The 13,869-nt window shown below is 63.5% G+C and overlaps 1 protein-coding gene across 1 annotated transcript in view; it reads right to left on the reverse strand.

The window, feature by feature from the left end:
- PTPRN2 (protein tyrosine phosphatase receptor type N2) overlaps positions 1-13,869 on the reverse strand; it is a 428,035-nt gene that overhangs the window by 310,653 nt on the left and 103,513 nt on the right. The window contains exon 4 of the mRNA XM_054726069.1: positions 10,681-11,223. Coding sequence (XP_054582044.1) covers positions 10,681-11,223 — 543 coding nt within the window. The remainder of the gene's footprint in view (positions 1-10,680; positions 11,224-13,869) is intronic.

Below are 13,869 nucleotides of genomic sequence, written 5' to 3' on the forward strand. Positions count from 1 at the left end.
ACAAAAGTCCTGTTAAGAGGGTCGAGGACAGAGGGAGAAGGTATTTCAAACCACAGGGCCAACCAGTGGGCGTGCCTGAAACAACTCTTCAAAGTAAACATCAACAACATCCACCCAGAACGTGGACAGACGAGGAGCCGTGTCCTCACGGAGGACACGCAGAGGGCACACGCGCTCGTGAGAAGCGGGCAGCAGCGGCAGCCTCAGGAAACGCGTTAAGCAGCCAGACCTCCTGGGCGAGACCAGAGGGGACGGGACGGCCCCAGCAGAGGCCACGGGTCTGCCCGCCGGCGCAGGGCAGGAGCGCCGAGAGGAGGGCCCGCCCACGCCCCGGGGCCGGGGGAGAGGAGCCCAGAGCGGGAGCGGAATGAGGACCAGGCAGGAGGGGCGGCCACGGCGGAGGGCTGTCTCGGCCACGTGAGACCTGACCCATGACCCAGCGTCCGGACCCGAGCGGAGCCTCAGGTCGGCGTGGGCTCAGCTCAGGTCCCACGTGGGAGAACCCACGGCGTTGCAATGAAGTGGGGCGACTTCTGTCCGTCAGAAGCCCACACGCCAAGACTTCACAGAGGGCCATTGGTCAGGGAGGCTCCTCCGCCGCTTCAGAAAACGCCTACAAACCACCAAAACCCACCCGTCTTGCCGTTACAGCGACTTTATTCCCACTTGGAAGACAGCGTGAGAATCACTCACTCAATGACGTGGGTGTCAATCTCTCTTCTACCCTGCCCGGTACCGGTACCGAGCCGGCCTCAGAGCCGCCAGCCCCACCAGGGGGGGCCGCTGAGAAAGAGGCTGTGCGGGCACCCCCCCCCCCCCCAGGCCGGGCTCCGCCTCCGCCTGCCGAATGCCAGGGCGCCCCCCGCCCCCCATGCACTTTGCACAGAGCAGCGAGCCCCGGGCCAGCGCGGCGGGGCGGGCAGCGCGGCCTCCGGAGGACACCGGCCTCACGGGTCCTCTCCCGCCGTCTAGCTCTGCCGCCGAGTGCAAGGCGGGAGAATGCAAATGAACGCGAAATCCAAGGCGACACCCGGCGGCAGCGCCGAGCACACGCTTCATGTCAAAGAGAAAGCGGGGAGCGGAGCACCGCGTGGCTAACCCTGGTTTCCGTGGGGCGCGCCCCCCTCTGCGGCGGCTCCTCTGCCGCGGACCGTGAGATTGCCCGAGTTCAAGGCAATGGAACTGCTCGGACGGCCTCATCGCGGGCTCTGCCGCCTGGCTGCCTGGGACACAAAGCCCCTTACCCGCGGCTGGCACGCGCCGAGGGGCGTGGGGCCGCGAGGAAGGTGGGCTGGCTCTCGATGGGTTTCGCTCTAACGGGGAGCGCTGAACAAACACGACTGGACAAGGAGGGTGCTGGCCCGTGGGGTTCCGCAGGCTGAGCTCCACCCTGTGACCAAGAGGCGCCAGTTGGATGCCCGCTCAGGGCACATGCCTGGGTTGAGGGGTGGATCCCTGGGGGACATGCAGGAGGCAGCTAATCGATGTTTCTGGCTCTCTCTTCTTTCTCTAAGGTAAATACGTTTATTCTCTTTTTAAAAGGAGCAGCGGAAGGGCCCATGAAGAGGTGACAAACTCAGGAGCCAAATGACAAGGCTTGTAGCATGAAGGCAGGGCCACTGTGCCTGGCCCGGCTGCCTGGGGGCGGGGGGCCGGTTGCCTCGGGGGGCTGGGGCTGCCTCGGGGGGCTGGGGCTGCCTCGGGGGTGGGGGGGCGGTTGCCTCGGGGGGGCCCCGGATGCCTCGGGGGGGGGGGGGCTGCCTCGGGGGGCCGGGGCTGCCTCGGGGGGCCCGGCTGCCTCGGGGGGGGGCCCAGCTGTCTGGGGGGGGGCGGCTGTCTCGGGGCGCGGGGCTGCCTCCGGGGGCCGGGGCTGTGGTGGGGAGCAGGGGCTGGGAGCCAGGCAGGCTGACCCGGGCCACGTCGGTCCTGAGCAGTGCCGTGGGCTGCCACCTCTGAGGGCGGTCAGAGCAGGTGGCCCCCGGGCGTGTCCCCCCACAGGAGGGCGCAGAGACCTCACGGGGGAAACGTGCTGGCCGTGCCCTGGCCGCCTGCATCGCTCTCCGAGGAGAGTGCGCGAGCAGCTGCTCTGTGGAGACACACACGTATACACACACATGCATGAACACGTATACACACAAACACGTGTACACATACATGTGCATGCATGTGTACACACATACACGTATATATGCACACACACACACACACACACACACATTGCAGCCGCCAGGAGCTGCGGACCCAGAGCACGGCTTCTCACCTCCTGTCGTCTGACGCTCATCTCGCCCGGAGCCCGTGCTGCCGGGCCTCGCACCCTGTGCGGCCCTCCTTCCGCCCTGCGCCGAGCGGATGTGCCGGAGGTGAGATCGCTTTCTTCCCGTTTTCACCGCCGCCGGTCACCGCCCCCGGTCACCGCGGGAGAGCCTGTAGCCCCGGTCACCGCCCTGGTCACCGCCCCCGGTCACCGCGGGAGAGCCGGTAGCCCCGGGCACCGCCCCGGTCACCGCGGGAGAGCCTGTAGCCCCGGTCACCGCCCCGGTCACCGCCCCGGTCACCGCAGGAGAGCCTGTAGCCCCGGTCACCGCGGGAGAGCCTGTAGCCCCGGTCACCGCCCCGGTCACCGCCCCGGTCACCGCGGGAGAGCCTGTAGCCCCGGGCACCGCCCCGGTCACCGCCCCCGGTCACCGCGGGAGAGCCTGTAGCCCTGGTCACCGCCCCGGTCACCGCCCCCGGTCACCGCGGGAGAGCATGTAGCCCCGGTCACCGCCCCGGTCACCGCCCCAGTCACCGCGGGAGAGCCTGTAGCCCCGGTCACCGCCCCGGTCACCGCCCCGGTCACCGCCCCAGTCACCGCGGGAGAGCCTGTAGCCCCGGTCACCGCCCCCGGTCACCGCGGGAGAGCCTGTAGCCCCGGTCACCGCCCCCGGTCACCGCGGGAGAGCCTGTAGCCCCGGTCACCGCCCTGGTCACCGCCCCCGGTCACCGCGGGAGAGCCTGTAGCCCCGGGCACCGCCCCGGTCACCGCGGGAGAGCCTGTAGCCCCGGGCACCGCCTTCCTGCGGGGCTGCACGCTCCCTCCACCACGCTCGTCCCGGCTCACACGCCGTCTCCAGGGCACAGGACACATGGAGGACGCCTGCGGCACTTGGTGCTCCTCTGTGACCACGTTTTAGGGCCGAGGCAGCCGCACAGAACAGCTCCTGTTGCCAGGCGACGGCTGCCCTTCCCCCTGAGGTGCAGTGGAATGGGGTGTGGGCTCCGGGGAGAGCGGCAGCCGGCCCGGCCCCGCGCCCTCAGGGTGGTCCCGGGAGGCGTGTGGCGAGCACGGGCACTCTGTCGGCGGAGAGTGTCCTGCGGGGCAGGCACCTCATCTCCGAGCACCACGGCTCAGCGTCCGTCCCTCGGCCTTAGCCTCCTCGTCCACCCTGAGCCCGGAGCCACCGCTGACCGTGCCAGGCACGAGGCGGGCGCTCGGGGCCCCGTGTCGTGAGCAGAGCTCTGATCTAGGACGAGCCCCTTACGAGCGGGCTGAGCGGGGTCTCGGGCCGGGTTTACTCGGGGCTGTGAGTGCAGCCCACACAACCAGGTCAGTGACGGTGTCTCCTAAGCCGCGAATCAGAGAGCCACGCTGCTGCTGTGACACCCCCCCACGGGACACAGCAGTGGGTCCTCGGCGCTCGGGGGTCACTGTCGTCCACCCGGGCCAGGACCGCCCTGCACGGGGCGCCCCCGACTCCCACTGTGAGGGCCTCTCCTGGGAAGGGGTGTTGATTCACTCGGCCCCAGCGACGTCCTGGCCCCAGGCGGGGCCCGGCGGGCAGCGGCAGGGTTTCTGAGACGCAGTCTCCATCTGCGACCCCTTCTGCAGGATGTCCCCTCCGGTGACCGCCAGGCGGTGTGATGTCGGGACTCATCAAAAATGAGCGTCCTGCTGAGCGAAGTAAGCCGGTCAGAGAAAGACAAGGGTCACACGCCCTCTCTCATATGTGGAATCTAATGAACAAAGCAAAACGACGAGCAGAGTGGGTCCAGAGACAGGGAAGCGTGGAACAGAGTGCGGGATCTCGGCGGGAAGGCGGGGAGGGTGGGTGGGAAGAGGCCACCGGAAGAGACCAACCGGAGGCCGTGTACGCACACGCCCACGGCCCACGGACAGAGGACAGAGTGCGGAGGCCTGGGCGGGGCGAGGAGTCAATGGGAAAAGGGAACATGTGATACTTTCAACAATCAAGACTTAATTTTTAAAATAATGGCTATTCTGGGCTCAGGCGCAGTCGCAGGCCGATCGGTTGATTGATCGGTTAGACATTGCAGCCACGTTTCTCTGAAGCCTAAACTAAAGTCGGCGCCTGCAGGAGGGGAGCCTGTGGGGGTGACAGAGCAGACTGCTCCCCCCGAGAGGCGGAGGGACAGACGGGCGGCCGTGTGCATGGCTTGCCTGTGCCCCCCAAACGCACGTGTCGAAGGCCTAGCGGCGGCGGGGAGGGTGTAGAGGCGGCCGTGAGAGGTGACCCGGGTTCGCTGAGCCAGGAGGGTGGCCGTGGTGGCCCTGGGAGCTCCCTCTGCGCCGTGAGCACCCAGTCCGCAAGGCAAGCAGCAGCGGCCTCGCCAGACCCGCGTGGGACCCCTGACCGTGGCCTCTGGCCCAGGACTGTGTGCGGTCAAGGTCAGCCGTTCCCATCCAGGCGGGGCGATCCGCCACGAGGCGGTGACGGACAGGCTTAGAGATGTCGGACCCTCATCTGGACCTCGGCGACGCCCTCATCCTCAGTCTGTTCTCCCCGGAGACAGGAAGGAGGCCGGCGCCGCCAGCTCGCTCCCGGGCCGGAGGAAGGAAGGGCCTCGCTGCGGGGCCTCTGCCCGGCCAGCAGGGCCGGCACCGGGCTCGGGTGGGATTTGAAGGTGTGGCCGTTTCCCGGTTCACTTCGGTCATGATGACCCTTGCTCGCCGGATTTCCCAAAGCAGCACAGCCTACATTCTAAAACACTCGCTTTTCCCTTCGCTTTTTAAAGGACTGATGTGGAGGTATCGCAACCAAAAAGTGTCTTCACTAGTCGTCACCCGCAGAGCTCCCAGGCAGGGCAGGCGGCTGCCATGGACCTTGAGAGGGGACAGGCCTGGCTCTGACGTTCCACTCCGTCCGCTCCCAGGGGACGGGCAGCAGGGCCAGCGGAGCTGGGGACACATGTGACACACGTGTCCACTCTGGACCGCCTCACCGTGACCCCTGAGCATCATTCCTGCCTCCCGCCGCACAGGACGCCCGTCAGCCAGGGCCGCACGGGGACACGCTCTCGGGGGGACGGCAGGGGAGCTGAGCAGCCTCGGAGGCCAACGCTGAGCCTCGTCCGGGGCTGGATGGGTCGGAGCTGAGGGCGGGGCGCTCAGGCAGTGCGGTCTGGGGGTGGCCGATCCGATGCCCACCTTCAGGGGGAGGCAGAGGGCAGAGCCCACAGCCACGGGAACGTCTCTAAGAAAACGGAGGACACGCCAGGGCTACGTGGGAAGAGCTGGCCGACCACTCGGGACACGAGTTCCATCTGCACCCGATCCCTCCCACCAGCAGCCTCCACTGGGCTCAGCACCCCCCACCCTGGCCAGGCATCGCTCCCACACCTCACCCGGCAACCAGGGACCATCCGACAGGGAAACCAGGCAGGGACAGGAAGCCACTTGCTGAGAGGCGCACGGCCGTGACCGAGAGCGCCGATGCGGCCCGGACCACGGGCTCCCGCTCTGTGTTCAGGCGGCCCAGGTGCCGACTGGCAAGGGCGGGCGGGACAAGGGAGGGAGGATGTTTTTATCACCACAGTTACTATTCCAAGGAACCAAACACTTACTGACAAACGACAGCCCGTCATTTGAAAGGGGCGGGAAGTAGGGATCCCACTGGAAATGGGGAGAGCAGGTGATGCCGTGACGTGCTCCCAGACAAGTCCTGCACCCCGAGCTCAGCCCAGGCCGCAGGCAGGGAGCACGCTCGGGGCCCTGCTTCCCAGGCGACACGCTGGGTCTGCGCTCAAAACGCGCCCACCCGCTCTTCCAGCACACGCCCTCCTCTTCCGCCCGGAACTCCAGGCCTTATTCCCGGAAGCACAAGTGGAGGACATGGCTCGCTCCCCGCCCAGCTGTCCCTGAGAAAGGCCCAGCCGCCAGCGCCCTGAAGCCAGGAGCCAGCCCCCTGCCTCGGAGACAGGCAGCGGGGTGGGGGGACCGCCCCAAATGGGACGCGCCTTCCCGCGGAGGAACGCAGGCTCTCTCCAGAGAACCCACGTGGGTTTCTATTTCGTCCTGGTTTTAAATGTTTGCAAGGAAAACATTGTGTCAGACCAAACTCATAAAACAAAACACACATGTGCACACATGCATATGTGCGTGCACACATGTTCATATGCATTTGTGCACACCACACACACAGGAGTACATGTTTTCACATATGCCTGCGTGCACTTGCACACAGTGCACATGTGTGTCACATATACACGCACGTACATCCACACAGCCATGCACACCACTCACCAGGTGGGTTGGCCTGACAGCCTGCAGTTTCTGACTTCTACAGCGCACACACACGCACACACACGCACACACATTCATACAGCACCACAGAGAGAGAACAAGAGAAAGCGTCTTAGAGAAAAATGATCATTTTAAAGGAGAACTTTATCTCTTATAACGAATCTCAAATTCTTACAATTTTCGCTCTCTTGCCTATTTTTGGATATGACACAAAACACATATACTTTCTAGGCCACATTCCTGATATTTTCTGTCAAATTGGTATCAATTAGTGTTTAGCATGTTGCTCAGCATTATTTGACATCATTTTGAACCACATATTAATTTGCCTCCTCAACTGTGTTATGGAACACAATTTCGGTTCCTTTGCTCTGTGGCAGGAAAAATAATTAGCAACTCACCTGTTCTTCAAGTGCTTGTGGGAAATTTCTCTAAAATAAAAACAGGCAACACCATGGACAGTGACTTAAATACATTTCGGCATGATTAGAACAAGAACAGAGATTAAGTGCTACTGAAATCTTGGTGGGAATCGTATAAAAATAGAGTTTAGGAGACAATTCCACATTTAGGCTGAAATTAAAGCCCTGATGCACAGAAAGGGTAGCAAGGCACATGCAGAGTGTTGTGATGTACTGCTCACACCTGCAGGAAAACCCGTGTGCAGTGTGATGTACTGTGCGCACCCGCGGGAAAACCCGTGTGCAGTGTGATGTACTGTGCGCACCCGTGGGAAAACCCGTGTGCAGTGTGATGTACTGCTAACACCTGCAGGAAAACCCGTGTGTAGTGTGATGTACTGTGCGCACCCGCGGGAAAACCCGTGTGCAGTGTGATGTACTGCTAACACCTGCAGGAAAACCCGTGTGCAGTGTGATGTACTGTGCGCACCCGTGGGAAAACCCGTGTGCAGTGTGATGTACTGCTAACACCTGCAGGAAAACCCGTGTGCAGTGTGATGTACTGCTAACACCTGCAGGAAAACCCGTGTGCAGTGTGATGTACTGTGCGCACCCGTGGGAAAACCCGTGTGCAGTGTGATGTACTGCTAACACCTGCAGGAAAACCCGTGTGTAGTGTGATGTACTGTGCGCACCCGTGGGAAAACCCGCGTGCAGTGTGATGTACTGCTAACACCTGCAGGAAAACCCGTGTGCAGTGTGATGTACTGTGCGCACCCGTGGGAAAACCCGTGTGCAGTGTGATGTACTGCTAACACCTGCGGGAAAACCCATGTGCAGTGTGATGTACTGCTAACACCCGCGGGAAAACCCGTGTGCAGTGTGATGTACTGCTAACACCTGCGGGAAAACCCGTGTGCAGTGTGATGTACTGTGCGCACCCGTGGGAAAACCCGTGTGCAGTGTGATGTACTGTGTGCACCCGTGGGAAAACCCGTGTGCAGTGTGATGTACTGCTAACACCTGCGGGAAAACCCGTGTGCAGTGTGATGTACTGTGTGCACCCGTGGGAAAACCCGTGTGCAGTGTGATGTACTGTGTGCACCTGCGGGAAAACCCGTGTGCAGTGTGATGTACTGTGTGCACCTGCGGGAAAACCCGTGTGCAGTGTGATGTACTGCTAACACCTGCGGGAAAACCCGTGTGCAGTGTGATGTACTGTGTGCACCCGCGGGAAAACCCGTGTGCAGTGTGATGTACTGTGTGCACCTGCGGGAAAACCCGTGTGCAGTGTGATGTACTGTGTGCACCTGCGGGAAAACCCGTGTGCAGTGTGATGTACTGTGTGCACCCGCGGGAAAACCCGTGTGCAGTGTGATGTACTGCTAACACCTGCGGGAAAACCCGTGTGCAGTGTGATGTACTGTGTGCACCCGTGGGAAAACCCGTGTGCAGTGTGATGTACTGTGAGCACCTGCGGGAAAACCCGTGTGCAGTGTGATGTACTGCTAACACCTGCAGGAAAACCCGTGTGCAGTGTGATGTACTGTGTGCACCCGTGGGAAAACCCGTGTGCAGTGTGATGTACTGTGCGCATCTGCGGGAAAACCCATGTGCAGTGTGATGTACTGTGCGCACCCGCGGGAAAACCCGTGTGCAGTGTGATGTACTGTGCGCATCTGCGGGAAAACCCGTGTGCAGTGTGATGTACTGTGCGCATCTGCGGGAAAACCCATGTGCAGTGTGATGTACTGTCTCACAACATCACCTCCCATGCAATCGACCTGCAGACATGCGTGCCCTCTGAGCAGGCTCAACACGCAGAGCAGACGTGTGGCTCCTGGGACTCTCGTGCCACAGCTAGGACCCAGGACCTGCAGCTCCTTGTTCAAGCGACACCCATGACCGTGTGGAGAGGACGCACCGGGGAAGGGTGGGAAAGCTGAGCTGCCAACGGGACTTACCGCTGGGCCACCGCACCCAACACCCTCCTTGGCGAAGTCGGGCCTCCCGTCGCCTCTCACGACACTATTGTTTCCCTAAGAATAAAAGCTGGGTGGGAAGCGAAGGTCCCTGTCATTCGCTTGAGGAGCCTGCCTCTCTGGTTGCCATGGCGACTAGCCTTCCAGCTCTCCACCTGGGTGGGAACCCGTGGCAGGGCCCCGTGGCCTGCCAGCCCCTCACCTCGCTGCAGAGCTGGAGCCAGAACTGGACTCTGTGCTGAGCCAGGGAGGCAAGTCTCCTGGTGCCGATCGCTCGGAGGAACGAGCCCTCCGGTGGTGAATGGCACACCGCTGGGGCCGCTGGAGACGCACAGAAGCAGGTCTGCGTGGGCAGATCCGGGTGCGGTGCTGCTCCATGATCTGTGTGCTGTCGGCTGGTGCTCCCTGAGCCCGGAGAGCGTCCCTCTGCTCCCACCTCAGGCCCCTGGTTACAACGGCAGCCAACAAACATCCCCAACCCTCCCAGCCTGGGCAGCAGGCCCCGCCCCCCCGTCCCGGCACAGGCGGCCCAGAACAAGACGGGCCTGGAGGTGGGTGGTCACCGCCCCGTCTGGACGATGAATCAGATCAATCGAGTGTCGGAGGCCACTCACAATGGCAGGTTCCCCGAGGAGAAGGGACGGGATGGGTCCCTCCTCCCCACGCCCACCCAAGCACCGTCTGGGTGCGAGATGACAGTCTCAATGCCAGACAGAAAGCCCCGCCCGCGCCCCCGCCCAGCGGGACCATTGTCTTCAGCGGGTCTGTCTGTCCTCCCTCAGTTTGGCTACTTAACAGTCAACCGGCCACCTCTCCCCGCCGGGAGCCCCGGACCGGAGACAAAGGCGCAGTTCCCACAGGACTCACTGCCTGACCGGGCCTGACCGGCCCTCCCGGCCTCAGCGCCGCGGTGCGTGGTGAGCAGACACTGCGAGGGTTAAAATAAGCGAGTGTTTGCTTCCAACAAGTGCCCGGATCTCGGATCTCCTGCAGGTTCATTTTCTAGGTGACCTGGACCCGGACACACATTGGGAGCCGCCGCGGACCCAGCTCGAGACCAGATGGGTCCGGCCTAAAGTGCAGCTGCTGGCGAGCCGGTCGGTGGCTGGTTTAAACCCATGCCTTCCTCAGGGCAGCACGACCACAGACTCCCCTTTAGGTCGCTCCCTGGAAAGGGACGGGTCCGCCGAGCGAAGCCACCCTATTCCCATTCTCAGCAGGTCCCAGTGGTTCCGGCCACATTGTGGCTCTTACAAGAACCCAAACAAAACCCAGCGTCACTGGAGCCCAGGCGCGGGGGGCGCCCTATTTCTGGAGTGGCCCGTGGACCCCACCCGGTGAGCAGAGGGCAGCTGGCCGGCCGAGTCTGCCTCCTGCGCTGCCGCTGGTTACAGGGCATCTCCGAAGGGCAGACGGCAGGGCAGGATCTGGCTTCACTGGGCAGTGAGGGGTCCAGTGAGAAATGCCACAAAGAGCAGGAGGATGCTGAGGAAAACAGATGTCAAGTCTTGTCTCGCGTGGTGTCTGCTGGGTCGTCTGAATCCAGGGGAGAGGGAGCCACAGGCCCAGCCCCGGGGAGCCCAGCCTCAGGGAACACAGCCTGCTCTGATCTGGGGGATTCCGCCTACCTCTCCCGGGAGCAGCGTTCACTCAGAAAGAGGTGATCGGGGCTGCTCCCCCGACAGGCGCTCAGCCTTTGTCCTCTCCTAGGGACGCCCCACTCGGCAGGGCTCTTGTCTCAGGTCAGAGCATCTGTGCTCAAGACGCATCAACACACTCCCTCCCATCTTCCTGCCCCCCTCCAGCAGCATCGTCTCCGTCACCGTCACCGTCTCCGTCTCCGTCTCCGTCTCCGTCACGGTCACCGTCTCCATCACCGTTACCGTCTCTGTCTCCGTCTCTGTCACCATCACCGTGTCCGTCACCATCACCGTGTCCGTCACCGTCTCCATCACCGTCACCGTCTCCGTCTCCGTCTCTGTCACCGTCACCGTGTCCATCACTGTGTCCGTCACTGTCACTGTCACCGTCACCGTCTCCGTCACCGTCACCGTCTCCGTCACCGTCACGGTCACGGCCACCGTGTCCATCACCGTCACCGTCTCCGTCACCGTCACCGTGTCCGTCACTGTGTCTGTCACTGTCACCGTCACCGTCTCCATCACCGTCACCATGTCGGTCACCGTCACCGTCACCGTCTCCGTCACCGTCACCCTCTCCGTCTCTGTCACCGTCACCGTGTCCGTCACCGTCACTGTGTCCATCACCGTCTCCGTCACCATCACCATCACCGTCTCCATCACTGTCACCATCTCTGGCTCTGCTCACCTGGATAGCCCTCCCCCGAGTCCGCCTCCCTGGGTCCTGCCCCCACCGCAGGCTTCAGTCTCGGTCACATTGCTGCAGCCCAGGAGCCCGTCACAAACGGGGCACACACCACAGAAGCTGTCTTCCCTGGGCCTGCTCTGCCACATGCCCGCTCGGATGCCACGCTGGCGACGCTACATCCAGCTGTGACTGGCGTCCCCAGGTCTGCTGTCTGGGCACAAAGGTTGAGTATCTGCTCCTCCGTCCCACACGCTGGGTGGCTTCCACTGAGGACAGACGGCTGTGCGGCCCCATGTGGAGACACGCTGACTGACTGACAGGAAGCGGCGTTAACACGCACACGCACATGCCTGAGAAAGTAACTTTGGGTCAATGGCATGACCACAAAAACGTTTTTCTGAGCTTCCAAACGCAAAAGGAAGCTGTAGGTGACTCCTGAGGGTGGCGACGTGCAGGCACCGGGGTGCGTTTCTGAGGGCTGTGCTGACTGCCCTGACAGCATCCCCGGAAACATGACGCCCTCCCCGGGAGAGGCGAGGGCTCCAACACACAACACCGCTCTCTTACGTGAGAACCCACACGACAGATCTGCCCCGATGGAGCAGAGAGAGCGTGTCTGCCAGGACCCGGCACGTCCCTACTTCTCCACGGTGCTCCCCCACCTACTGCTGGTGACCAGCTCGAGGCCCACTCCGTGCTGTCCTGTGTCGGCGGCAGGCGGTTTGCTGCCCCTCCTGCTTCACGCACGCAGCCGCGGCCAGCCGACGGCACCCGGGGCTGGAGGGCCCACGGTGACCTCCTCCTGCGCAGGGGTGAGCGGGCTGGTGGCCGGAGGCTCCGTTCTCTCCTCCCGGAGGCAGCTGGGCCCTGCTGCTCCGTGGCCTCAGGTGCGAGAGGGCAAAGGGGACAGGGCGCTCTGTCCCCAGCCAGGGTGGGCTGGGCTGTCTGCGTGGGCACAGCGGCACCACGTCGCCAAGGCGGGAAGTACCACACGACACTCCTGTGACACGTCGCCAAGGAGGGCGGTGCCACACGGCAGTCCTGTGCCTTGGTGGCCAGAAGGCTGGCGACGAACCACGGTGGCGCCCATTGCTCTCCGAGCAGAGGCTTAAGCACACGCGTGGAACTCTAAGACCCTCACACAAAGCGACCTGAGTGACACACGGGACAGTGAGCAGCAGGCGCCCCCCTCGCCTCATCACCCACTGACCACCACCGCCGGCTCACTCAGCCACAGGCCGACCTCCCTCCACCCAAAGCCAAGTGCCCAGGTCACGAAGGCCGAGGACCCACGGAGCCCGAGTCGATCAGGTGCTGCTGCAGCCACGGGGGGGGGGGGGGGCTGCTCCATGGCGGGCGCTCACAGGGGCCTGTCTCCCTTCTGCATGGCCACCCCCTGCACCCTGCCTCCCGCCCGGCCGCCCAAGCCCTGTGGGTCCCCCCGCCTCCCGCCCGCACCTGGGACTTGGCACACAGCAGAGACGGTGCTGCCAGAGCCAGAGCCCGGCTTGTCCACCTGGTCAGCAGCGCCTGCCCTTGGCCTCCGCCCAGAGTCCCATCTCACCGCGAGGGGACCCATGCTGCTCCCCGCCTGCATCAGAGCTCCTGCCCTGGGCCGCCCCTTTCTTAAGGACAGAACACCCAGGGCATAGCTGACCCACGACCTGGTGCAGAGATGCCTCCCTCGCAGTGTGCGCCGGGCCGGGCCGGGCCGGGCTGGGCCCGTCTGTCCCGCCTTAGCACCTGCGGCCTCGGAAGCATCATCATCCCGCACTCGCTGTCCACCGTGACAGGACGAGAGATTCAGCCACGTGCCCACTGTCCCGACTCCGCACGGGTGTCCCATCCCCGGGTCCCACCTGCTGTTATCGTCGGATTAAATTTCCATCTATTGCTGCAGAAATGGCGCACTGCCGACCCACGTCCTTCCGCCCTGCACGCCCATCTGCACCCAGGGACACCCCCACCCAGTGGCAGCTCGACTCCCGGTTCCATTTCCAGGAGGATGAGGAGTGACTTCCTGTCCCAGCCGCCACGGGGCTCCTAGAGACGGTGAGGATTCCGCCCCTGGCTTCTCTCTCCGCGGCCTTTCTCTGGACCGAGGAGGGAGAGGCCTGGGAGCCGGCCCTGTGCATGGATTCTCGTGGATTCCCAGAACTACAGCCAGCTGCCAGCTTTGCTCACCGTCAGCGATGGTCCTGACTTTGGTTTGACTCTGTTTGGCCTGTTGGCTGTTCGTCTTGCTAAGCTTTGGGGACCCATTCTGAGACCTGGTTTCGCAGGACAGCTGGAGCAGAAGCCACGCCATGCAAGGTCTCCCACACAGGCACCAGGCAGACGCAGTGCGGCACGCCCTGGTGAGTGTCCCACCTCGTGGTCTCGTGAAGAGACCCTGCGAGACAGGAGCCCCGGGGGGCCTCCAGGCACCCCCTCCAACTCTGGGCAATTCTATCAAGTCAGAGCGGGGCCCACGTCACTCAGGTGGAAGCACAGCTAGAGGGACGTCCGCCTGCAGGGGAAGCTCCAGGCAGACCCTGGCGGCCTGAGTGAGTGACACACGGTGGCCTGAGGAACACGCGGCCGCTCACGTGCTGGGCGAGCGGGCGGAGGAGGTGTGGGAAGGGCCCAGTCCTCATGG

This window comes from Eptesicus fuscus, chromosome 14 (genome assembly GCF_027574615.1).
Source record: "Eptesicus fuscus isolate TK198812 chromosome 14, DD_ASM_mEF_20220401, whole genome shotgun sequence".
NCBI classification, from domain to species: Eukaryota; Metazoa; Chordata; class Mammalia; order Chiroptera; family Vespertilionidae; genus Eptesicus; species Eptesicus fuscus.